This window comes from Fulmarus glacialis, unplaced genomic scaffold (genome assembly GCF_000690835.1).
Source record: "Fulmarus glacialis isolate BGI_N327 unplaced genomic scaffold, ASM69083v1 scaffold11954, whole genome shotgun sequence".
Classification (NCBI taxonomy): Eukaryota; Metazoa; Chordata; class Aves; order Procellariiformes; family Procellariidae; genus Fulmarus; species Fulmarus glacialis.
This window is the reverse complement of record NW_009208761.1, coordinates 39,858-67,475: the sequence shown is the minus strand read 5'-3', so window position 1 is coordinate 67,475 and position 27,618 is coordinate 39,858. Positions and strand designations below refer to the sequence as shown.

Sequence of the window (27,618 nt, the reverse complement as noted above, 5' to 3'; positions counted from 1 at the left end):
GCTTAGCAGTCTGGTTCCTTCTCTGTCCTATGCTTTAGTGAAAGGCACAGAAAACATAGAACAGACGGTAATTGAGTTTGTCCACATTTGCTAGGTGATAACAACAGTGTTTAGACTACTGCACTAGCAGGATGAGTGTTTTGGTTTGTCCTCCCCCCCATCTACCTAGTGTAACAACACTTAGTTTTAGGATACATAGTTAATGTGCTTTTTGAAAAGATTTTTCATGTCCTGGGTAGATGCTTAGTATTCTTCTAATGATACTGATACATTCTAATGATACTGGACTTGTTCATTGTTTTTGGATAACTGGAAAAGCATTACATATAGTTTCCCATATGTGTCATCTTCAAACCTGAAATTTTAGTAATTCCTTAATAGTAAAACCTTTAAGAGATTGTGTCCTTAGTCCCCAAAGCTGACTGAGAAGGGAAATATATGCTGATATTACATGTGAATACATTTGCATATCTGACCTTAAAATATTTTCTTCAGACTTGAAATTAATGAATGCTAGGGAGAGCATAATCTGTCGTGGACAAGTAAAATCTCCAAAACAACAAAATGCATGTATATACACATCTGATATACAACAGATATATGCATCTGTATGTATATGTATACATATATACAACAACAACAATTGGTTAATTTTCACATTCGTTTTTTAAATTTTCTTTGGGATACTGGTAAGGAAATTACAGTGAGCTTTCTGTCTTTTTTTTTTAATTCAGAGAGCCTAAGCAGGATAGAATTGTCAAATAAAGATAGGAAAAACCGGCCAATGCAACAGGAAGATGAGTATCGGATTCAGATGGAGTTGAAACGTTATTTAAGAAAAGAGTCTTTATCTGCAGGAGCATCATCTGAGCAAAGTTTCTATGAGACAGAGAGTGCCAGAACGCCTTCTAGTCGTGGCAAGTATAAAAGATGATGCAGCATAGCAAATGACGTGTTGTTAAGATTATATAAATTCACTCTTCATCTTTTAATCTTACCAACTTAAGTATCAAAAGAACTTTGACATAGAATAATTGTATGCTATTAACTGTACTGTTGAATAGAAAAGATTAACACCCAGTTTACGTATCAGGCTAGACTTGATTCAGTATTTCATTACAACTGTTCAGTAATCTGTATGTTACTGTGCAACAAGGTAAATACACATGCAGTGTAACATCTTTTCAAATGCGTAGTTGAGGAAATATAGAATAATACTTGCATTGCCCTGATATTTATATTTTTATTTGAATAATTTTTTGCTGATTATTTTTAATGTGAAAATATGAACTTTGATTTGTCAAAAGGAGAGTGTATGAATTTATAGAAATTATATTACTTAGTAATCTCTGGCCATAGATACTACTAGTCTCAGTGTCAAGAGAACTTGGAACTTCTGTAAATAATATATTTAGCTGGTTATTCTCTCTAGCAGTTAGATTTCTGAACTTAAGAATACATTTCTGTTAAAAGTGAAGGTTTTTTTTTTTTCATTAGAAAATAACTCTTTGCTATCTATGGTTCTCATTAGAAGAAGAAGTTTTCTTCTCAATGGCTGAAATGGACATGTCTCACAGCCTTTCCTCCCTTCCACCTCTTGGAGAACCTCCAACTATGGATCTAGACTTGTCTTTAACCAGTACATACACAACTACACCAGCAGGATCTCCACTGAGCACTACAGTGGTATAGTATTAACTACATTTAAAATCTTTTTGAAATTAACACTTTTGTCTGAAACTGTTGCATAAGTATTCTTTACAATATCAAGAAATATTGCAAAATTCTTGGACAATTGAAAATGTTTAGAGCTGACAGTATTCCTTTTCCGCTATGGAAATTGTATTGAAAAGTTTCTCATGTATTTGGCTACCAAGACAGGAAATGGAATGTATTTGTTTTCAAATGCCTTGAAGCTTGTGTGGTTTACAAACTTTGTAATTTATTTTCTTTTTAATAACTGCATGTTTGCCATCTGGGTTTTCTTTTAATATGGGCTACACAGGCAATGACAATAAAAAGTACAAAATTTTTGTATTACATTATTCCTCAAAAAACCTAAAAATTATGCTGTTGATATTGCCGTCTGTGCCAAATCTGTTATGTGCCTAATGTTTTGCTTAATGAAAGCCATGGAGAACAGTTGTGCTTTTTACAGAGAAACAGGAGAATCTACGCTCACAGAGAGCGCAACTTTAGCTTTAAAAATACGTGGGATCATAGAATTAGAAAGCGTAGCCCAAAGTAAAGTGTACATACATTGTTTAATTGAGCACTAATGTGCCATGAAATGGCATGCTGTTGATCGTTTATGCATGTATTTTCTTTTTTTTCCTTTACCTTATTATTTATGTTTGATCTAATGTCTAACATCTGTTTGTCAAATTTAAGATCATCTATATTTTTGTTTTAGCTTCAACCAACTTGGGGTGATTTTCTTGATCGTAACAAACAAGAACTACAACCTCCAAGAGGTTCTTCGCTTACAGCCAATGTAGTTCACCAGACTTCCTTAAGAAGGACATGTAAGTAAAAATGTTGTTTTGCATTTTGCTCCCTAGATAATTCTGGAAATGTTATGCAGCAACTTGGTAAAAAGAAATGAAAATCAAAAGTGAGATGATTTTATAAATGTGCTTTTGCTGAAAAATTACGTGAACTTAATTTTGTATTTCAGCTATTCCATCCAGATCTGTTTCTGTGGATGAATCCAGACCTGAGCTTCTTTTTAGACTGGCAGTTGGAACTTTCTCAGTGTCTGTACTTCATATTGACCCTTTACCCCCACCTGAAAGTTCACTGAACCTTAACCCATTGACACCAATGGCTCGGGATTTCTTTACCCGAATAGAAAAGATTGAGCCAGTTAAGTTTTCAACAGAAGATTTTCTGTCCTTCCGAGAAGTATTTGCTGAAGCTTGTTCTCATGATCACCTTAGGTATAACTTTGCTTATTAATAAATATAATTAACAAAAATATCTTTTAAGTAAATTTGAATAAAGTGAGTTTATTTCCATAGGAATTGTGTCACTTAATATTTGAACTGCATTAGACTTCTTTGTTAATTTCAAAATAGCCTTGAATTTTGTCATCTGTTGTCCAAGACTGTTTATTTTTTTTTAATAAAACAAAAGAAGGAAAGTGCATAATCGTTAAAATCAACCTAGCTCTCTTCAACAATAGATGAATTAAACTCGGTACAGTTTCTACCACAGAAATCTATAGAGAGTCAAGAATCATTAAGTATATTATTTCTTTAGAAATAGCTGTTTTTACAGGACTATCTTTATTCCAATATAGGGATTTCTGCTTGAAGGAGAGGAGCTTAGGGTTTTAGTGAAAAATAGTGTATCAGCAGGGATAAAAAGTAAGTGTGAGCAAAATCGTAAAGTTAGTCAACAGTCTTTTTTCCCAGAAGTTTTAACTGTCCCAGGACAGTGTATGAAGTAAAATATTTAAGGGTGATACATATTTTCTTACCTTATGCATGTAATTTAGACTTCCTGAGGCGGTTTTTTTTTTTTTTTTTCCATTGTCTATATAAGGATGTTAGATTCCCAGCTTTATGTGAATTGCACCTTAGGTTAGATGTCTAAAGTGTTCTCTACAAATTTCTCTATACTGATCATTGTTGAACATGTAACATAAGTGAGCTCTATTGTCTTTGTTGCTAAAGCTATAATCTGTTTTAATTAGAATTTTTTCTTATTTTTGAAGAAATTATGGCAGTTCTAATGATTTTTTTTTTTTTAAAAGGATTTTAGTGATCCTTTTTTGCATATTTAAATCTTGACTTTTAATAATTTTTATTGTTTTATGCTACTTCTCATAATTCATAATTTTCATAATTCAGATTTATAGGTACTGGCATCAAAGTGTCTTATGAACAAAGACAAAGGACTGCCTCTCGAAGTTTTAGTACTGATTTATCCATTGGGGATATGGAGTTTCTGGAATGCCTTTTTTCTACTGACTCTCATTCCATTCAGCCACACTATACGGAGGTATGTAAAAAATACAGGGAGTTCCATAGAAAAGAAATGTTAATTGTATGAGAATGCTAGATTTTAAAATGGTTGTAATTTTAATTTTTTTTTTTTTAATATGTTATGGTTTTAAGATGCAATGTATGTTTAAATGACAAGCTCAAATGGTGAACCAGACTGCTGTCATACCTGACAGGAATAGCGTTAAGTAGCCAAACTTCGCTAGTTTACTTCTCTTTTAAATATGCTTAACGCAGTTTGGGAATTAGAGTAAATGTTTTCCAAAAACTAACCGATGGAGTTGAGCAATGCGAAGGTTTCTTTGGGTGATGATTATTCTTCCACCTCTTTTAGTGGTCAGAGACATCCAATAAAGTGGCTGAATAAGTGGAGTGAGTAAGCAGTTGGGCTGGGGCTCTGTTCGCTGACTTGAATGTAGGGTTACCTACTGTCTGCTCTAGGTAAAATGTCACAAATATTTTTTCCTGTGGCAACTCTTTCCTCCCTATCTATTAAGTATTTTTAACTCTATTTTATTCTAAAGCTGCTGACATTTCGTTCTGAAGAAGGAAATGATTCTCATGCTATGCCATGTCTTCAGCTTCATTATAAGCATTCAGATAATAGAGGACCTCAGGTAAGATGGGAGATTAAAAACACCAAGTTTTTACATCAAATAGCCTTTGTCTAATTTTGTTCATTTTAACAGAAAGGTATCTTTCTTGTAAAACAGTGTCTCCTTAACTCTCAGTTATTATAATTTGTTTCATTATATTGTTTTTAAGGATTTTAGTGTCTTTTCTCTTTCTTTTCAGGGTAGTCAAGGGAGACTCAGTTCTGTTCCACAGAAAGCAGAGTTACAAATAAAGTTAAGTCCAGTGTTTTGTGAGCTTGATATTAGCATTGTAGACAGATTAAATTCCTTACTTCAACCACAGAAACTAACTACAGTGGAGATGATGGCATCTCACATGTATGCTTCTTACAACAAGCACCTAAGTCTGGTAAGTTAAAAGTGAAATTGATTAATAAACTTGCTGATTTTTTTCAGGAGGAAGGCAGGATGGCATTAAGCCTGAGGTTGCTAGTTCTGATTGATTTGTGGTCGTTGGGTTTTTTGTTTGGTTTTGGTTTGTTTGTTTGTTTGTTTTTTACTTCTTATACAGAACAGTAGCCATCTGATGTGTAGATACTCATTTTAGATTCAGTAATTGCATGATTGATAACAGACCTAAAGATAATGGTAGCTGCTTCACAAACTGCATAAGTTCTCAGCTTCTTGAAGCAAATGGAACTGCGCAAAAAACAGGAATCTTGACTGACTTCCAATCCCTAATCTGTCCCATCATGCTCTCCAGCAGCTGATATAAACTGTTGCTGACAATTCCACTTCTATATTGAAATCTTTAGGTGTCATAGTCAGCCCAGTTGCCTCTGCGGTGCCTTACCCACTTTTTGGGTAGGTAATAGAAAGGATGGGGAACATGTGCATTGTGTTCTAGTGATCGAGGACCAACAGAAGAAGTTGGAGCTTGTTTGTCTTGGTTCAGGTTGTCAGGAGGATTTAAGTGTTAGTATATTTAGCACAATAACATTAAACTTGAAGACTTTTCTTGAAATACATGAGGAAGGATTAATACAATTAACTGATTTTCTACACAGCAACAAATATCTTCATGTAATTTTATTGCTGCATTGACTGGTTACAGAAAAATTAGTCTTCAAAACTTCTTTAAGAGAATCCTCATCTAAAAAATTTGTAAGACATCAATAATTTCTATCAATATTGTTATGTCCTGCAAGTTTGATTCTTTTCAATGATGGTCAGCAATAAGCTATACTTAGAGAGGTTTTGGATGACACATCAGTGACAGGAGCTGGAAGCCATGACTTAACGAAAGGGGCAAATACGCATGATAGTAGTTCCTGGCTTCTCAGCAATACCATTTTAAAAAAAAAAAAAAAAAATCTGTGAGATGATGTTTCCTAACTGCAGCTGAGTATTGTTTGGTACTCTCTAATTTAAGAGAAATACAAAGATAGCCATTTTTGAAAGATTGCTAACCTCTGCAAATACTTGACTTCTAACTAAGTAGAATCTTAACAGCACCAGTAATAGACGAATATCCTAAGACTAATAATAATTGGTCCTAATATGTGTGTTTTGTGTGATATACGAAAAATTGATCTTTTTCATTTTTAGATAATACATCGTCAAAAGCTTTCCCCATAGGCATTGTTAGTGCTATTTTTTCTAATTTAGATTTTTTTTTCCTCTACTTTATGTTTTTTAGCATAAAGCATTTACTGAAGTTTTTCTGGATGATTCACATACTCCTGCAAACTGTAGAGTTTCAGTTCAAGTCACTGCTCCAGCATTAAATCTCTCTGTTCGCTTCCCAATACCTGACCTACGGTCAGATCAGGAAAGAGGACCATGGTTTAAGAAATCACTTCAGAAGGAGATTCTTCATCTTGAATTTACAGATATGGAATTTAAAACTGAGTTTATAGGAGGGTCAACTCCAGAACAAGTTAAATTAGAACTTACCTTTAAAGACTTAACAGGTAAGAATGTTAACATTATATTCAAATATTCTTTTTCATTTTCCCAGATACTACGTAGTTGAGACAAAGGTCCTCTCACATGGATTAACCCAGGGAGTGTCTTTCTACCTGAATTTTGGAGCAGATACTCTGCTGCAGTTTAGTGTTCTGTACTAAATATCAGCATAAGTCAAAACAACACTACTAGGAGGAGAGGCTGATGTATGTAGGTGTAGTGCTTGCTTGCTTGCTTTTGAGATCTGAGCTAATATTTCTGTTATTTTGTGTTATGTTGTTATACCCTAAATTGAAACAAACGAGCTGGTATCTCTGAGATCTATATCATGGTGTTAGGGTAAGTTTTGTAGATTTGTAGGGGGATACTACAGCTATGCAAATTAGGAATCTCAAGTTTAGTCTAGAAATGAAGTGAATGATGTCCTAAATAGTTGTCACTGAGAAAACTTTAATACCTTTATGCCTGTAATATGTTTCAAAGTAACAAATTTGTGGGACTGGTTTATATTTGCAACCTTTGCTGATTTGTCATTCCGTATACTTTTCAAGGCTGTGACATAATGTAGTGATGCTATAAATGTAAATGCAGATATCTATGCATCAGAAGCATTTGGTTTTCTAACTGCTGCTAGCTAAAAGATAATGTGAAATAATTCCTGTTTCTAAAAATTGATATTTCATTTTTGGAGGAAAAGATGACAAAATTTTCATAAGTACCTTAGTAATAGCATTAACAAGTTAGCCTGTGGGACTCCAGCCTGAGGAGTGGGCAACCTGAAGTTAGCAGTTGTCATTCCTATGTAAATTTTTTGAAAACCTTTTTTCTGTTCAGGTTCATTTGAAGAAGATAATGCAGAAGCACCAATAAAATTTTTTCAAGTGTCTGGTGGCATAGATGGAGATATAACATCATCATCAGACAATTTTGACTGGCCTCGGTAAAATAATATTTTATTTTTTAAAGCGGGTTGTTTGGATTTTTGTGAAGCACTATTATTTTTCTGATTTTAATGCAGACTGCCTGTGTGGTAAATGTTTTAAAATAATTTGCAAAGAAAGAACATGTAGCTATTGAAAAGAACCCAAGAATTTATTAAAAAAACCCCCAAACTCCTTTAATAATGCAAGATGGTTTTAATGTATAATGGTTTCTGCGTAGACTTGAGTAAATTTCCGTGAAAGTTAGGTGAATGATTAGAGACGCGAAACTTTCTCCCGTTTTTGGTTTGGTTTTTTTTTTGTCACTTTACCTTTTTTCCTACTTTTATATCCAACACTGAACACCAAACAAAAAAAAAAGTCTCAGTCAAATTTTACCTCAAAATATTAGTATAAGCTGGTATAAAGCCATAACAATAATAAGGATAATTATATTGTGACTGAATTATTGCAGCTTATATCACATCTAGAGCAATACAGTACTTCAGAGTTACTGAACAGAAGGATCTAACAGTGGTAGCATGTAATAAGATGTTTAAAGAGGCAATTTTAGATTTGCCACAGATTTTGCCACATACATTTTTTGCCAAAAAATTTATTGGCTTTATGACAGCATGTTTGTATGGACATTTTTTTAGCATGGTTTTCTTTTTGTAATGGTACAAATAAATTTTTCTGTAACAGTGTGTACATGTAATACACTACATCGTGTAGCAGAGCATTTTTTAATAGCTGTTGATGGTCTAATGATGCAAGCATTATTTTGGGAGAGCGCTAGGTTTTTCTTAGGTCATCTAATGGTCACCTGACAGAGTTGAAAAAAGCAGACACTAACCTTTTCGCCTGATGGTTCTTTTTCCATGTCCCTTTGTGCCTGTAAGTTTTGTGTTTTTCTTGATGGTATCGCTTTGTGTAATAAAGTACATTATTGTCTAATAAAAAAATCCCTGATCTTTGAGCTATTTAGTCTATGTGTATTTAATAGCTAGCTAGTAGAGCTAGGGGGCATGTGACTGCATCGATATAAAAATTGTAAGCATCTCTAATAACTTATTCTGCATAACTTCTCCAATGTCAGGATTGTATTGAAAATAAACCCTCTGGCTGTACACTCTATTCTGGAAAGGATAGCAGCTGAGGAGGAAGAAGGTGATAATAACTTTCAAGAGGAAGAAGAAGGAGGGTCTCATTCTTTGAAGGATGTCTGTGATATTAGAAGACCAGAGCCTTCTCCTTTTTCTTCTCGTAGGGTTATGTTTGAAAATGAAGAGGTACTATAAAATTTTGTTACTGCTTTGTGCTTATGGTAGACAAAATTAATACATTCTGACTACTTTATATGCATCTTCTGGCTTCCAGTTTTGTTTTTTTTTTTACTTGAGAGGCTTTTTTTCTTTTTTCTTTCAGATGGTGATGCCAGGAGATGTAGTTGAAATGACTGAGTTTCAAGATAAAACAATTAACAATTCTCATTATGTGCTGGAACTCACATTACCAAACATTCACTTAACATTACCAAACAAAAGCTTTTATGAAAAACTTTACAATAGGCAAGTATGATAATTGTTTTGCTTGGTTATTGTGACCTGTACTTTTAGTTCTGTATTCATTGTTGATAAAAGCAATTGAATGAGCAGCTATAGCAGAAATTCATTTTTATAGTTTTCTAAGAACATAAAATGCTATATAAATATTCTTCCAAGTTAACATCAGAGACGCCACTGTTACATATCTGATCAGTGCCATAGCAGCCAGCTGCTAAAAAGTGTTGGGGACATTTTGTGAACAAATGGTAAAGTTAAATAGTCTTTTGCTTTCAGTGAATACTTTGTTCAGATCTCTGTTTACAATGTTTCATTTTGCTCTAATCTTTCTAAATTCTCCTTTATAAGTAGATCATTGTACTTCAAAAACTGTTGCATTCAATTTTATTCTTTCCTTTTTATTCAGTGATTCTCCGTCTAAAAATTAAGAGTCCACAAGGCAGGCAGGGGAAAAAACCCTAGCAACCCAATTTTGTAAGCCTTACAAAGGCTTACGAAAATGTAGATAAAGTGAACCCAACTTGCAGATAGGTGTTCAGCATTTATTTCTGTTATTTTTCTCTCTGAAAAACAAAGAAATACAACTAGATTAAATCAACTAAAAAATAGGTATTATGCTATGCCGTAGCTATATAAAGAGAGATGCTGATCTATTTTGGCCTCTGATAGGCATTACTTTACTTCCAAAGCATTTTTTCACTTCCAAAGAGGCAAAGCTGAACCTTTCATTGAATATTCTGTTGCTGTTCTTCTGTACTGAATGTCACATATATGTTTACCCCGATAGACACAGACTCACTTGAAATCAAAAGAACTAATGTTTCCTGCAACTTTGCCTGAAAATTGATATGATCAAAATAGGATTTTGTCACCCCTCCCCCAACATACTGAGCTAATATACACCTACTAATAGAGGCTTTTGTGTCACTGTCAAATGTTAGACTTTGATATGTGTGTACCATAATTACAGAAAAAAAGTTACTTTCATTATTTATTGCTTTTACTCATGAATACATTATTCTTTCCTGTGCTCTTGAACTTTTTCTCTTCCTTGTTTATGAAATCTGAAATCTGTTACATGAAGTCTGCAAAGGAAATATTGCTTGACTGACCTTATATTAAGTGGGAATATAGTCATATATTTTGTATAATGATAATTTATTTCTTCCTAGGATCAGCAATGATTTATTGTTGTGGGAACCCACAGCTCCATCTCCTGTAGAAACATTTGAAAACCTTTCTTACGGTGTTGGACTATCTGTGGCCAGCCAGCTCATCAACACTTTCAGTAAAGACAGCTTTAGTCAATTTAAATCTGCAGTTCATTATGGTAATACACTTAATAAATAATCTAGAACTATAGTGATTCAAAAGCATAATTGGCTGAAGAGATTAAGCTGATAGTGGAAAGAATTTGCAAACTTACAAGAAAGGATTTACTTAAACAAAGAAGAAAAAACATAGATTACTGTTTAATTAAGTAAAACAAGTGTGAAACTGAATCGCATTACCAATGGAAAAACAATGAGTTATTGACATAATATGTGTACTAGCTAGAGTGTTAGTTGTTTTTCGTTTCATCTACTAGATGACGAAAGTGGATCTGAGGAAGAAACACTACAGTATTATTCCACTGTTGATCCAAACTATCGTTCACGCAGAAGGAAAAAGCTTGACTCTCAGAATAAGAACTCACAAAGCTTTCTGTCTGTTCTGCTAAATGTGACACATGGATTAGTGTCAATATTCACAGACGTAAAGGTGAGACACTGGGGCTGGAAAAAGTTGTTCTGTTGTTTTGACCATGGGATTCCCTTCATGCTGTATGTACTGGTTTTGGAAGGAAAAAGTGTTTATCACAGTAATTCTGTAATCTTCATCCTATTGTACTATAAGTAGGCAATAATGCAACACAATATTTTAGCAATTCTATTTACTTTGCTTTACATGAGAATAACTAAATGCAAGTACGAAAATATGCATTGGTAGCAAGTGTTGTGTTAGTTTAGACTAATTTCTAACTGTCTAACTTCAGCAAACTCAGTAAGCAATCATTTTATCGTTTCTATTCTTCTAGCAGGATGATGGAAATACACTGGAAGGAAAATACGGCGAATTCTGGTTTGAGTTCAACAGTGGTTCGCTTTTTAGTGTGACTAAATATGAAGGCTTTGAGGACAGACACTATGTTTGTCTCCATTCTAGCAGCCTCAATTTATATCATCAAGGTAGGGGTGGGATTGAGGTGACTTTGGGACTAAAATTGAAATGAGATAAGCTTGAAGTTTTTTACGAGAAATATTGTCTCCCCCCCCCCGCCCCATAGTGTATCATTTGGCACAACAGATTTAGTTCATGGCTAATGCTCCTAAATGGTACAGTAATACAACTTCATGATAACTGTATTACTTAGTTACAGTTTAGCTCAAACTTCCCTTGGCAACTGCTGGTCTTTAAAGATATTGTGGTCCTCTGGCAAATTAGCTGTACAGCCTGTTATGAAAGTACACACATGTTATTGGTTATTTAATTTTAAAAAGTACAGGTTGCCAGTGGCTGCTGTATCTTTCCTGGGTAGCTAATTGTAGTCAGCAGGTGAAGAATTTTAAGCTATGTAGTTTGTATGGCTGGTAACCCCCACATAGTTAAACCTTTTAAGGTTTTCCCCTCAAATGTCTCTGAATCAGTGGTAGTCAAGTTACTGGATTTTCATTGCAAGATTTAATTATTGTGTGTTCAGAGGTTAACCTGGCACCATCTAATAAAATAGAGAGACATATTCCTATCTCTCCATGTAACCCATAGGAGATTTCTGTCCTTTATTTTGTTGGGCAAATAAAAAAACAAACTCTATAGTCACATTGAAGATTTTAGCTAGAACCGTGGCTTTAAATGTTGGATCACCTGTAACCTCCCTTTCACAATTTCTGGTTGTCAGTGTGCATGACTAATTTTGGTAATTAAAATAATTTTAAAGGCATTAAGCATAAAAAGAATTTTCCTTAACTCTTCATCAGTAACAGCTTTGAAGCACGAGGTAACTCATACTAAAATCTCTTTGCAGGTATGGTAGATGGGATTGTCCCTTCCTCTGAAGTACGACTGCCCAGCACAATACGTCCCCATTGGTTAGAACCTACTATTTGTTTTTCTGAAGAAGATGGTCTTAGTAGGACTACTTCAGATGGTGTAGGAGTGGATTGTCCAAGTATGCTGACTGTTGCAGTCAAAATCCAATCAGATAAAATAGAGAGCAATACAAAGGTTTGTTTTCAAATTTGTGCATCTATAAATTATTTGAGTTATCTCAGTTTATACGGAAGCATCTAGATGTGGGATTATAAGATGAAGAAACCATATAATTCTGAGCCATTCATCCTCAAACTGTAATTTTCTGTTAGAATCTTCTGGGAGGATTGTAAAATTTAAATATCAGCATAATTTACTAATTCTTCCAATGCTTCACTTTGCTGATCACACTATATTTCTTTACTGAATGCCTTTCTTGGCCAGTTGACCTTTTTCTTGTTTTTCTTTGGTTGAGTTTTAATCTGGTGCCAAACCAGGCAAGAACAAATATAAAGAGTTAAAAGCTTTCTGCTCAGCTTACTAGCAGTATCATCTAATAGGCAGCCTTTGCTTACCTATTTGCAATGGCACTGGTAAATGTGTGGTACGTTTGGCTTTGACAGTAGCATTCATTAGCATGGCTAAAAGACGATCTTTAGGCTGGCATAGTGGTGACAAACAGTTCGGTAGAGTTATCTAGAGAAGAAGGAATCTGCAGACCAGCACAATGTCATGGGGCCTCAGTTGACTCAGATTTGAACAGCGTGAGAAAGAACTACGTTGGGTTGGTACTCCTGGTAATTCCTGGTGAATCCCAGAATGAATGAACAGGTAGCCTTCCTTCTTACCACCACCACAAAATTGTCATTTGTAAAGTATCCTGTTGCAAAAAGTATTAGGTTGTTTTAGCCAGGGTTTCTGTATTGGGAGGCAGGGTTTTTTGAATGTTTAATTCCAGCCCAGTCCTTTCTTCATTTCTAGACACTTGGAGATTCTGGGAGCAGAAGGATGACTGTGTTTCATAATCTAGGTGTCAAATAGTTACATGTATTTCATGTAAACTAACTCGTGCAACTTTCTTATGCAGGAATTTCTAGTTGCTGTTGGACTAAGAGGAGCCACCCTTCAGCACAGAGTACTGCCTTCAGGTTTAAGCTGGCATGAACAGGTCAGGTTGCTACAGTTTTCTCAGCTACATCTTCAATTTCAGTCTCATTGCTTTAACAACTGCTTTAAGTATCAAACTAACCTCGATGGAAAATCTTTGTGTTAGGCTGTGTCTTATTATCTTACTCCGCTCTTGAAAGCATTGTTCTTTACTTTCTTGTCTCTTTTTGAGACCATTGACGGACTGTAGTCTTGCTCTTAAATTCTTACTTGTGTATTCATTTGCTACAGTTCCTCTCATCATCCTAAATCTCTGCCCACAACGTCAGGGAGGTTCTGGGTTTTGTGGGGTTTTTGTTTGTTTGTTTCTTTTTTCTTGTTGTTTTTGGGTTGGTTTGTTTGTTTTGTTTGGTTGGGTTTTTTTAAAGTTCAGATGGGAAGTCTCAGTAGTCCAGTGCTATCCAAGTACTTAGATAATCCTTGAGTTAAAAAAACACCCTCGAAACAAACACGCTACTACTTGCAGCACTGAAAGCATTTCTGTATTTTTCCCTTCTACTCGCTTCATTCAAGCCCTCTTTCTCCCTTGTTTGTTTCCTGTTTTACATCGTTTGAATAGCAGTATTGGAGAATAAGACTTTGGGGAAGTAGTAAGCAGCAGTTTACATAAACGCTTGTAATGCAAACTTCTGAATTAGAAGGGTTGTACTGATACGTGTGGATGCGTAGGTATAGCATAGCAGACAGGGCTAGAGACCCTTGATCCGGAAGCTGTGTGTAAACATGCATGAGCTAGGACGTGCCATTAGTGCAGTAGCAGTATAGTTTCACGTACTTGCATGTGCTTACACCATACTGGATTACAGATAGTAAACCCTGACATTCAAGCTTATCCTGCTTATCCTCCTGTACGTATGGTATGCTTATTTTTACATGCATTTTTATTGTATAACTGCAGGGAGCTGAACTTCGTGCTTTGGACTCTGCTGTGTCATTACTTTCTTCTCAGCATGGTATCCCTATGTGTTCATGTAGCCTGCTTTACACAGTGTTGCTTATTTGCTCTGTGAATTTTTGCTTAATTAACATTGCCTGTAATGCACTTGGGAATCTTTTTTGGTGGGGGAGTGGGGAAATGAAAAATGGCCAAAGAGATAGGTAGAGGAAATGATTAAAAGGCTAGCAGTGTTGGTATGCCCCAGGCTTGGAATAATTTAAGAAGAACTTTTATAGTGTAATGGATTTGAGAGAGAACTATGACAGATCTTAAAGAGGAGGATAGGAGTTTATTTTATGCAGTAATACATGAAAAAGCAGTATATACAATGCGTATGCACGTTTCTGATTCTGAGCATATTTCCTCCCCCTCACCAAAGAAAAAAAAAAGATGAAACTTGAAGATAACTTTAACAATGTACAGTATTACAAGAAAAGCTGGCTTTTCAGATAAAGAGAACAAAGGAAATACTAACACTATAATAACAACTGTAAAGAAAGATGAACGAGACCGTATTTGGGAAATGCTTTAAAAATGGATTGTGAGGCGTTGTACAAGTAACCACTTAGGCATCTGTGTATTGGTCTTTTCCATACCTTTGAGGCTGCAGTTTGGATGTTGTATTTTTTGCCCTGTTTACATTCCGTGCTTTTCTATATTCAGATACTGGGTAAGCACCTTTAAATATCTGAGATTGTTCACTCCCTTTTCCTTCTACTAATCAAACATTTTATTGTCATACCTGTTACAGATTTTTCTCTTTTCTAATGCATAATTGTTTATTAATTTAACAGATATTGAAGTATTATAAAAATATGTTTGTGATTTTTAGATTTTATATTTTTTGAATATTTCTGACGAGCCTGTTCTGGGATATAATCCTCCAGCTACAATTACAACTTTTCATGTACATCTGTGGAGTTGTGCTCTTGATTACAGGTAAATAAAATGCAAGTGCATGTCACTTGGTGGCACTGCAACTATATATTTATTCTTTAGGAATGTTCGAGTTTGCGTACTGTAAAGAATATTTATTTAGGCTTGTTTGGAAAAAGTACTAAACAGAAATCCCTTAAACTGTAAGCAATTTAAAGTAGCATAAGCACTTGCCTAGGTCTGGGAAGATCTAGTTAGGTAACCTATAAGACTTTGATTGCACTTCTAAATAGGTACAGAGCATTAATTTTTTTTTTTTCCTATTTGCTGTTAGGCCCTTGTTTTTGCCAGTCAGATCTCTACTTACTGTTGAAACTTTCAGCATTTCCAGCAGTGTTGCAGTAGATAAATCCTCTTCTACTCTCAGGTATAATTTAAGTGACTGTGAAACATGGAAGCTCCTGTAAAACTTGTAATGCCTGTCTGCTTTTTTGACCTAGGAAGCATTCATGTTGTGTAAATGAACACACTGGTTTGCATCTTTTGAAATATATTTTGCTCATGTGTAATCCTTCTGTTTTATTCGGTTAAATAGTTGGTTTTTTTTTTAGTTGGATTGCTTTCTTTAACAACTAGCAATTCTGCAATTTTTAATATGGTTAAAAGATGTCCTGAAATGAAATTGTGTCTATTTTGTTAATTAGTAGCACCTTAAGATTTCTTAAAGATTTGTTATTTGGAGACAGTATATTAATTAAGGAAATATTTAGTGATTACTGAACATCTCTGTAACTCTTTAATAATTTTTCTTGCAACTGTAGTTGAATATTGATTGTTATGCCTGTTCTATGTGAAACATCTGCCCAGTTGCTTGTTTCTGTTGATAAAACCTTATAAATTACCTTTGACGCAAATGTGTCTGTTACTTTATTAAAAAGAAAAAAGGCAAAAAAGGAACTAAGTAGTGTTAATTCTGTATGCCAAAAGCATTACTTTTCATTCTAGTAAGGATGAAATATATAAATTGAAATATAAATAAAATATAATTAGCAATGGCAAAAATAACTTGCAGTGGTTAATTACCAATGGATTTGGAAATTATGAAAGGTTAAAGTGAAGAGTTTGGATTTGAGATATGCTAGCTATATTTGTGTTTTTAAATATTTTTTCTAACTAATTTCTTTTGTCTGGTGAATTGCACAGCATTTCTCTAGCATGTTTAATCTTTTTTTTTAATCTTTTAGAATAATTTTAGATGAAGCTGCTTTGCATCTGTCTGACAAGTGCAACACTGTTATGGTGAACCTCCATAGAGGTAAGGATGTTTTAGATGTCACTAATGAATTGCAGAGCCTAAAGAAACAAAATTACAGGCACATTCAGCATATATAAAGGTTATTGAAGAAGAGGTCTGAGGAGATAATGCGCAGCAAGTTAAATATAAATGAATAATGCAGTGCTGATGAAAATCTGAGTGCTCTAGTTTGGATTTGTAGATGCAGAGGTATGTCAGAGAACAGCAAGTTGCAAGGCCTTCATCTTTCTTGTTACAGTTCCATAATGGGTATTTGAAAAAAGCATATTTTTAAAAATCTGGAGTTGGCACAGAAAGAAATCTTCATAGAAAAGAGATCTCATTTTATGATATATATATATTCTAAGTAGTTGAACTTGAAAGGTATTATATGGCACGGAGTTCTAGGTTCTGAAAAGAATGATACCAACTGGTTTGCTGTCATTCATATAGTAACAACCTTTAAGGACTGAGGAACTTGAATCAGTATTTAACAAATGAATTGGAAAAATAATGAAACCCCGTGCCCACAAATGCGTGTATTTTGCTTAGGTAAGAGATCTCTAGTGAAGGACAGAGTAAAGATATGCCTGTTTTCTTTAAACGAGAAAGAGGGGAAATAAGTTATTCATGGTATTGAAAGATTAGTACAATGTGAAAATGTCCTCTCTCTCACTTCCAACTAAAAAACTGCTGGCATGCTTAGTTACCCAACTTCTATGTGCCTCTACTTCTCTAACTCACACAGGGGGGATGAGGATAAATATCTTAAAAGATTACACTGCACACTGGTGGCAGTGGGAGTGATATAATGGATTGAAAAGATTTGAGTTCTTGATTTGAGTAGCTGAAACTTGAACTCTGAGAGTAATCCTCATAAAAGAAGGAAATGCAGAGAGATAAAAGATTTTGACAAAAAAGGTCCCTTTTTAAGCTCATGCTATTTCTAATGGCTTAATAACCAAAAATACATAGTAAGGATGATGTTTGTTATTAAATCTTAATCTCTTTTTTTTTTTTTAATTACTCATTGTTTTTCAGATTATGTTCGTGTTATGGATATGGGACTGCTGGAACTAACCATTACAGCAGTAAAATCTGATTCTGATGAGGAAAGAGTAAGTATTTAATCACAAATAAAATAAAACGAAAAATCTTCATGACAGATTGTGATTTGAAAATTACTTTATTATACTCAGAATCAAGGAAGGTTTTTCAGTTTGCGTGTACTATTTTTTTAAGTCCTTTTTGACTAGTTAAGTAGGTTAACTTAAAAACAACTGTGTATAGATGCTATTTTTATGAACCTTAGGTTGATTTGAAGTGTATTCTTACCTTTTTATTGTTGCTGTCTAGACTAAACCTCGTTTTGAGCTGCACTGTTCCAGTGATGTAATCCATATTCGTACCTGTTCCGATTCATGTGCTGCACTGATGAATCTTATACAATATATTGCAAGTTACGGTGATTTACATCCACCCGCTAAGACAGAGATTAAACGTGGAGTTAGCAAGCCAAAAATGAAGGTATAAAATGGCAAAATAATATCAACTTAACTTTATGCTTCCTGGTAGTATGTTTGAATTTTGATATCCCCACTATTCTATTTCCAAAGAATATGAGATTTCCTCCAAAGAAGTTAACAGATTGCATCTAACTTGAAATATATTTGAGAGTAAAATAGTGTATCTTTTTTCTGCTTTGGTCACTACTTAATGTTTTAAAATATTTTGTGCTATTTACCTATTGTACTTTATTCTTATCTAAAGAAGGAAAGTCCAGGACATATACGAGCTGTCCAAGTACCCTGAACCATAATCTTCTAACCTGCTTTATGAATCATCTAGCTCAGAGTTTCGGCTAACTTGATTATTTATAAAGTTAAGGTGTTAACTTCTTACAGTTTAAGAGCTGTGTATCAAGCCATTCTAGCAAAATCTTACTCAGCACGATATTGCAGTTGTCTTTAAGGTGTAACTATGCATAGTTCCTTTCCTACAGGTAGAGACCTTTAGCCAACCATCTTCCCATGGACCAGTCCTCGCTGAATCAGAGCAACAGATTTTACGGGATTTGATGAGTGATGCAATGGAGGAAATTGAGACTCAACAGACTGCTTCTGCCATTAAGCCAGAGTCTAATGGTAAGAATCCTCTGGAGGCATAAGTACGCATAAAATACAACCTTTCTGGAGGGAAAATGGGGTTGAAAGTTTTGTGTATGTAGAGATGCTGCAACAAGAATGGGAACGTACCTTTTATGTCTGAAGTCTTCAAACTATCAGCTTCTTGCTTTTAATAACAGTAACGCAAAAGTAATTTAAGATTCTAGTCAAATAAACATTACTGAGATACTGAAAACAGCAAGGAAGGAATCTGACTTTGTGGACTCTGTCAAGACCCCGGATTCTCTAGGGGTGTAAGTTAGTATGGGTGTGAATTTATATGGCATACTGCAGTGTGAAGGAGTCAAAGACCTCTATTCTCTGTATGAAGGCAGTCCAGGAGGACGATACAGTTCTGAGTCACAGAAAGAATGTTTAGCTATAAGGAAATCTTTCAATTAGCAGACAGAACAAGATAATTGATTTTATCACAAGATTATGGCTTCTGCATCATGGCTAGAGTTAAATCCAGGTTTAAATTGGCTAAGGATTTTGTACTGCAAATAGAGAATTTCACTATTTCCATAATGTGTGGTCCCCTTTTTGATGGTGGAAGGTGAGTAGTCAGCGTAGTACTGAAAGTTATTGATGCTGTGGTCTTACTACCAGAGTGAGAAACTTGGACACAAAAATGGTGGTGGGTTTTTTTTTTTTTTTTGTATCTGTGGGTTTTTTTACAAATAGTTTTTCTATATTTTATCAGTTCATCTCTGCTAGTAACTAGTTACGATTATATTGTAATAATTTTCAATTATACAGTAGATTTTTGAAAATTGTATTTTATCTATAGTAGGAATTGATTCAAGATATAATAACAAATTATCTTGATGTAAAGATTTTTCCACTGAAACATATTTTTTCTCCACCCTCCTTCAATTCGCAGGAGTTTTGGATGACAGATCTCAAACTCAGGAGCCGTCTTGCTCAGATCTCTTCCTGTTTCCAGATGAAAGTGGAAATGTCTCACAAGATCCAAGTCCCACTTACGCTTCATTCACTCATCACCTGATAAATGAGGCCATGGGAGATATTCCTGCAGAAAGTGATGATTTCTGCATTCTTTTTGCACCCAAAGTTGCTGTTGCTGTAAGAAGCTTTGAGAATTACTAAAAAAATCCATATATAAACTCAATTAGAGAAAAGCCTATGTAAGACCTGGACAAAATTAGCCTTCATAGCTTTTTGTGATTGCTTAGTGATATTTTTGTCAGTGGGCAGAGTAGCAGAAAAATAATCTTTCTGTTTGAAAGGACTTCATGCATTGTTACTGTTAGGAATGAATATAGTTATTTTCAAATATATATGATTTTTCTATATCTCAGCAGTATGTAATTGTTCTCTGATCTGAATATTACGTTAAACTATATTGGCAGTTTTCCTACATTTTAGTCATGTTTTATTGTTGCCATTTTGACTTACAATAATGGCATAGTTAGAAAAAACAAGTTTTAAGCAAAATACAGTATTTATCAAAATAGGAGCTTTGCACATCTTCTAATTGTTTATTTGTTTATCTCATAGTCTAAGCTTTCAATGCTTTTATGGGCCTAAGATCCTTGCCAAACCTCAGAGAAAAGCTTGCGTGTCACTTTACAGCACTGTCTGTCCACTGCACTAAAAGATTTAGGGAACTATACCCAAACTTTTCGAAAACAGCTTGTGTTCATGTTTTTCATAGTATCTCTGGTTCTATTCTTCTTAATAGACAGAAGTAGTTCTGGATCCCTCATTAGAAGCTGTATTTGCCAGTTACCTTTGAGCTTGTTTGTTTCCAAAAATGGAAGCCTAGGCTTATGGTAGCCTGGGCTCTGCCATGTTTTTTTGTTTGTTTTCAACTCTTGTTTTGTTTTATTCACAGTTTGGATGAGGAGGGGTTTTTTTTAACTACTACTCAGCTTCTAGTTTATTTTTATGTGCTTTTTGTCTTTAAGTTACTTTGTAAGAATTATTCCTAAACCAAGCCTGTGTTGTATAAGCTTTAGAAGACAGTACAGAATAGTTTCTTTTCTTTTCATAGGAAAGAATTAGATGTCTTGAGAAAGCAGATTTCACCTTCTCAATGCTGTATACTTTTTTTTTAATTAGGAAAAAGAGGAAGAGCCAGTAATAAAAATAATGGTTGATGATACAATTATCATAAAGGAAAATCATTTCAGCCAACCTATTAAAAAAACAGATACAAGCAAAGCTCCCCTTCATTTTCCTGTTCCTCTGATACGCTATGTTGTAAAAGAAATCTCTCTTATTTGGCATCTTTATGGCGGAAGGGATTTTGGGACTGCACCACCAACATCTCCAGCTAAAAGTTTCATGTAAGCATTTGATGCAATTCTGTAGATTAGAATATTTAAAAATACTTAATTTTCCTTTGATTTGAGGTTAATCTCACTATTCAATCTCCAGTCTCTCTCACTTGTTTCTTCACTCCCTCCTCTCAAGGAATCAATCGTAGAATGGTTTGGGTTGGAAGGGACCTTAAAGATCATCTGGGATCTTCTTATTCAGTTTAGCTCCACACACCAGGGTGTATTTTTCCTGTGTCTTAACCTGGACAAGCTGGGTTTGGTTTGGTGGTTTTTTGGGGATGGAGGGATGGGTTTGCTTTTAAGGGTTATATTAGAAGTTAAATTCTCCTAAAGTGATAGGGGCTTAAGGAGCATAAGAGACTATCAGTATCGTAGCTGGAGTCTGGTAAGCTAAAGAGTAATTAATATTATCACAGCCAAAATTAAGGAAGTGTTTTGTGAACGTCAGTTTGGTGGGAAGCATACAGCTAGCATTCTGCTTAAGTATGCATTACTTGAACAATAAAGTATTTGGTTAACAGTAACACAACTTCCAGTATTTTTTTGGCATTTTCTAGTATTTTTCTCTTTTAACCATTAAAGTACTAGTAAGTTATATCCAGTGAAACATACACACTTTTATTAACAGTGAGATAGCTTTAAGTTTAATCTGCAAAACTTACTTTTCCTTTTTATTTCCCCAGAAGTCCCCATAGTTCTCCTTCTCATACACCAACAAGGCATGGACGGAGTACAGCATGTGGGGGAAGAGGAAGAAACCCAGACTTCCTAATGGAAATACAGTTAAGCAAGGTGAATGACAGCTTCAGCCATGACTGTCTGTGTGTGAATATCTTTACGTGTTACAGCCGTTTGATAACAGCTTTCCATTAGAATTCTGTAGGATTTCTTCCATTAGTATCTACATCTAAGCAATTGCTTTGAAGGTGATGAATTTAGAATTTGTTTAACAAAAAATGTATTTGTTCTTCTAGTACAATATTGTTTACTTGTTGAATAAACATTTTTCTAAAGATGAAGGATATTTATTATAATATTCTTTAAGTTTTTGTTTATTATAACCACGTTTTACAACTGCTGTTCCGTTTTTCTGTCTTCAGTTCTTCTCTGAATTGATACACCTATTATGAAACTAAATGTTCTAGCAGAATAACTGGGATGTAGGTCTGTTGAGACACTCAGTGGATCGGTTCATGATAACTGGATATTAAATAACATCCAATATCGCAATATCATTCCTGTATTTCCCCTAACATATTTAGCACCCTTCAGGCATGAGTATGTTACTGTTGTGTTTAAGCCTGTGCTTAGCTCTAGCATAGAAACTAGATGCTTGATTCTGGCGCTGTGAAGAATATTGGCAAGGAGTTAACCAAATTTCATGTTAAATGGATCAATAACAACTTTTTTAAAATAAGGTTTTCTCAAACATTTCCATAAACATGAAAGGTACTACATAAAACTAAATGCATTTTATAGTCTATGTGCGTTTCTAGAGCTTAAAATTCATCCCATTAGCCCTTCAAACTTGCCAGAAATGTTTGATATTTATTTTAGCCTTTTCTAGAAAAAACATGACATTGCCATAAAAAAGAGGAAAAAAGGAAGCATTTAATATTTCACGTGGAAAACTTCATATGTAAAAGTATAGCAACCTCTATTAATTTGCAGGTATTTAATGAGTTGGTTTTAATACTGAGGCATAAAGTCTTTTTTTTTTTCCCTAGTTGTACCCCTAACTTGGTATAAAGCTTAATAATAATAATAATGTTTAAACAAGAAATTAAGGAGAAGAGAAGAATGTCAAAACCAAAAAGTTTCTGAGCAGTGTTTATGATAAACGTCTATTTTTCTCTTCAACACTTGAAATGTTCATTGTCATATGTATCTTGAGTACAGGGCATTTCAATACAGTGTTTCTTAACATCTCAGTACCTAGCCAGTAGAGGCCACTGTTCTGCTTCCTATGTCTGCTCTGCTTTATTACATTGCAGGCAGGGATGCTGTGACAGGTTATTGAGGGGATTATTGAGACAGGGAATGATTTGTAGGTAACCACAAGTCTTTGATTGCAAATGAGAACTACATCAAGAGATGAGGAAAAGGAGAGAATTCAGAATTCTTTAGAATGTAAGAAGGGTAATGGATTAGAATTTATATGGACTAAACTGAGTAAAGAAGAAGGAAACTGAGACTGGAAGAAGCTATTTGAGAAGCCTGTTGGTAGGGAAGAAACCTTACTTTCCTAAGTGTAGAAGGTGCAGGATTCACGAACTGCAAGATTGCCTGGTATAGGCTTTAACATGATATAAGAAGGATGTCAGGATTGAGAGGAAAAAACAGTCGATATTAAAAGGAAAATCAAAACTTGTACTTTGTCTTATGCTGACTTTTTGTTTTGGCTCGAATTTGCATCCTAAAATACGAACATGTACACATCTAGGAGTTGGAAGATTTCTACTGCTAGAAGTGAAAAATCTGAATAGTTTTCAGAAGTCCTAATATTATTCCTGAAAATTTAAAATAGTAGACAGCTTTTCAAATTCTTTTGTGTGGCGTGGGTTTTTGTTTTCTTTTTTTTTTGGTGGTGTTTTTTTTTTTTTTTTTAAATAATATTCTATTGTTAAAGGTTGTTTTTCACTGAAGCCAATTATGCTGGTTTTCTTTCCCTTTTAAAAGGTGAAATTTCAGCATGAAGTATACCCTCCAGGTGGAGCAGAAGGTGAATCCAGTCTGTTGGAGCAGCCAGTGTCACCAGCCAGTGTCACGGCAGGTTTTTGTTGTTCAAGACCTGGAGATTAGAGATCGCTTAGCTACATCACAGATGAATAAATTTCTCTATCTCTACTGCAGTAAGGAGATGCCCAGAAAAGCGCATTCAAACATGGTACAGTTATGGAATATGATTATGATTATAGTGGTTGGATTATCGCTGTGGAGATTGTATACATTTCTTAATCTTGCAGAAGAAGGAACATGAGGTCATGGAACATGGAAGTAATATAACTTGGTGATAGTTATTTGCTTGACTCCTTGTGGATATTAAAACTAATTAAAAAGTCAGTTTGAATATTAATGTGTCAGGTATTAATGTTTTTAAGATTCTGTCAGTTTAAAAAAAGTAGATGTGCAGGACTACTTTGGTAGCTTTCAGTTTTTGGTTTTGAACAAACATCTGGTTGTATGAGTATGATTAGACTTTTCACTACATGTGCAGAGTTGTAGTTTTATGATATAGTGTAGTCTTACTGGTTCTATAAAGGATTTATGAATTTGGTTTTTTGGGTTTTCTTATTTTAATTTTCTTTTTTATAACAACTGTAATAAGTTATTTATTCAACACTAGCTTTCTAATTGGTAAGTGGAACCAGATTAGTACAGAGGCTTTGCAGTAAATGTTTTTCCTAGCTAGTGTTCTGAGATACAATAATTGTGAACGTTACTACTTTTTTTATCTTGTTGTTTTTTTTTTTCTCAGTTAACAGTTAAAGCATTACATGTCCGACCAGAGTCTGGCAGATCTCCGCAGGAATGTTGTTTACGTGTTTCACTAATGCCACTTCGCCTCAATATTGACCAGGTTGGTTGTGCCAATGCAAAAAAATAAAATAAATTTTTATTTAATAATACTAGGTTTTCTGCCAGATACTTGTAACCATCATACATGTTTTATGGGGTTGTTTTCTTGGTTTGATACCTTTTTTATTTATGATCAATCAGACATAACTTTGGATCTCTACTGATCTATTTATGTCCATGATAGAACTTGCCTTCTGCTCCAGCTATTAGAGAAACTAGCCTTTTTTTAATTTAAAAACTAAGAATATCTATACACCTGGCTGTTTACTCAATAATACCAGTTTACTTCCTGAGAATTGTGATGGTCTCTAATGTTTTGAAATAATGGCTTTTAAAAAGCATATACTTGTTCTTGAATGATCTTGCTTTATTTGTTCATGAAGTGGCTTTGGTGTTTTTAATTGAAAAAAGTTAATGATTAATCCGGAAGCCGTTCACAACATTTTAGTCCAGGGCACTCAACACTTGAGGACTGCTTCTATACTCTGAAGGCTTTGGTCTCGCTATCAACTGCAGTGGCATGAAGAACAGAAATGGGACAAATCGTTTTATTTTCTTTAGCACGCCTTTGTGCAAAGTATTTTTCATACACTTAAACAGTTGGGTTTTTTCCTACACCAGTAAGGAAGCTACATATGTTTGTGCATTCAAATTTAAAGTGCAGTTATTACTGTTTGTTGAGGCATTTCTTGCTTAATTTGTCATCTGCAGAGAGATGTGGGTTTTTTTCAAGAGCACAATTAGGAGTTCTATACCTACCTTCTATTTCCCTCAACACACATTAGAGACCAGGTTTTTATTTTACTGTTAGAAAAATTGAACTCTATATAGTTTGTCATAATTTCATATAGAAAAATAGTATGGAAATAGTGCCATCTAGTGAGGAAATATGTTCCCTCTTGATTGCTTTTCTGAGTCTTTTGTACCATAAACAAAATTCACCTTTACAACTTCTGCAAAATTAACCACAGGTTTCTTGGAAGCACAGGGCTGCATGCAGTCGTTTTAGAAATTCCTGTTATTACTACTTACGCTCTCTGCTTATCAGTTGGAAACAAAAAAAGGAAAAGAAAGTCCAGATGTCATTTATAATAGGATGAACAAGGCACCAGTGTGATGCATCTGACTGACAAGACGTTAACAGCAGAGTGGCAAGATCTGATCTGGAATAATTTGTCTGACTTGGCAGTATTGGAGATGAATATAAACTATACTTGAATACCCTTTTGTTGGAAATCAGAGAAAAATTTATAGCCATTAAAACACTTGGGTTCTGGAACAGTCTCCAAAATGAGAGTAGATAATGAAAACAACCCTGCAGTTCTAAGACAGAGCTAGATAGGTTATGAAATCATATTATATGTAGCAGAGGGCAATGACCAAGAGGGTCTTTCTGGTTTCTGACCTGGATTTCTATGTGGCTTCTGCACTTGTTAAAGGATCAAAAAAAAGAAATGTGTTTTGATCTATATCTGTATAGAAATAAAGAGCTGGAATAGTAGATAATATTTTTTAGAGATTTGGGTATTTTTCTTTTTTTTTTTTTAAATCTGATTGTGTTTTATTTTTGACATTAGGATGCCTTGTTTTTCCTGAAGGATTTTTTCACTAGCCTTTCTACAGAAGTAGAACTCTTAGTTACTCCAGATCCTGAAGGTATACTTTTAAAAAATCTAATACAAAAGTGCTGCTTCTTTCTCCTTTAATGTGTGTACATGTCTATAAATTCACATGTGAATCTCATGTGTGTAAAAGAACTTACGTTAGTGACCAAACCCTAACATTAGTAACTAATTTGTTAGAACGCAGAAACTTTGGGTGTTTTAATTTTGTATTTTATAAATACCAACAAAGGTCTTCAGCACCTGGGATCTCCAGGTTTCACCAAAATTGGACCATATTTAATAAGAACTTCTGAAAAAATGGAGAACAGTGTATATGATATTAGCAGTTGTTATTAGATAAAACAAATACATTATTTAATACCTATTGCATAAAAGAGTATGTCTGTCTGATAGCTTGAAGTTATGTAACCCCTAGAGAAAGGAACAGTTCAAGATTATAAATAAGTAGTACAATGTATATATACAGTTAAAGCAGTACTTCTAATAAACTACACCATCTGATGCAAAACCCAGTATATTTTGAAAAGCATATTTCCTCTATTAACTATATTTGTGAGTTTGTTAGCAGCTATACTTTATCTATTTCTGTTGATACGTCATACTGAAATGCATAGGTAATGAAGTACTCTGCAATACTGCCGTTAAAACTAGATGGATTATTTATGCTGATGCGTAAACCTCAACTTAAGTTTCTTGTAATAACTTCTATTGATAACTAAGATATTATCTTACTAAGAGAATCTAAATATTGTCCTGCTAGTAATTCCTATTAATAAGCATTAGAGCTTACTAAGGACACAGTAACTGTATAAAACACAATCTTTTTGTAATCGCTGTGAAAAATATGAGTCAGTTTACTGTGTATAACTTCTTATCTTAGTTAAAAAGTCTCCTGGTGCTGAAGTTACATGTAGTTTGCCCAGGCACGTCAGCAGCCTTAAGGACCCAAGTCCAGTCATTTCTTTCTCATCACACAAGCAAGCAAATGAAAACGGTAGCATTGATTCTATGGATGTGGTTAATGGAGATGATTATCATTTCTCACAAGAAGCGACGTCGTACAGTGATCAGCCAGTATTTTTCAGGTAAACTTTCGTTACAAAATTTCCAGTGACACACAGCTGTTCTGCTGAATGTTTTAAGAAGGTGTGATGATAAACTATTCAGACCTTATGACAAGGTGCATTTTTTTGTTTGTTTATTGACTGATTGTGGAAATCAAATATATTTGTTTCTATCACTGGAAGGTAATGTAACAATTTTTTTATTAACTCTTGCACACTACTGTACACAAAAAAATAAAATCAGTTAAAACTCTGCCATGTACAGAAGAAGTAATGAGATGTTTTACAAATAAATAAAAAGAGCAGTCTTTGTACTCTTATGTCTAACAATGTAAATTAGATCTAATATAACCAGAGATGAGAGTATATAAGGGAAAAAGAGATCATGAGCGAGGTACAAGATTAACATATCACAAGAGAAACTAGTGTAGTCCTAACTGGGAAGTGATTATAAAAATTTCAGCTTGTTATGCAAAAGTTTTCTTGTGTATTCAGATTATA

At 34.3% G+C, this 27,618-nt stretch overlaps 1 protein-coding gene across 1 annotated transcript in view; it reads left to right on the top strand.

Annotated features, from left to right (window-relative positions):
* The window catches only part of ATG2B (autophagy related 2B), a 46,472-nt gene that overhangs the window by 13,348 nt on the left and 5,506 nt on the right, over positions 1–27,618 (top strand). The window contains 30 exon segments of the mRNA XM_009576606.1: positions 735–917; positions 1,532–1,686; positions 2,414–2,525; positions 2,678–2,939; positions 3,855–4,005; positions 4,532–4,624; positions 4,803–4,991; positions 6,282–6,555; positions 7,385–7,490; positions 8,570–8,762; positions 8,899–9,041; positions 10,208–10,365; positions 10,624–10,796; positions 11,113–11,263; positions 12,100–12,299; positions 13,192–13,272; positions 15,041–15,147; positions 15,419–15,511; positions 16,329–16,399; positions 17,420–17,496; positions 17,735–17,905; positions 18,381–18,522; positions 19,427–19,629; positions 20,629–20,855; positions 21,533–21,641; positions 23,529–23,603; positions 23,605–23,736; positions 24,328–24,429; positions 26,006–26,084; positions 26,934–27,138. Coding sequence (XP_009574901.1) covers positions 735–917; positions 1,532–1,686; positions 2,414–2,525; positions 2,678–2,939; positions 3,855–4,005; positions 4,532–4,624; positions 4,803–4,991; positions 6,282–6,555; positions 7,385–7,490; positions 8,570–8,762; positions 8,899–9,041; positions 10,208–10,365; positions 10,624–10,796; positions 11,113–11,263; positions 12,100–12,299; positions 13,192–13,272; positions 15,041–15,147; positions 15,419–15,511; positions 16,329–16,399; positions 17,420–17,496; positions 17,735–17,905; positions 18,381–18,522; positions 19,427–19,629; positions 20,629–20,855; positions 21,533–21,641; positions 23,529–23,603; positions 23,605–23,736; positions 24,328–24,429; positions 26,006–26,084; positions 26,934–27,138 — 4,417 coding nt within the window.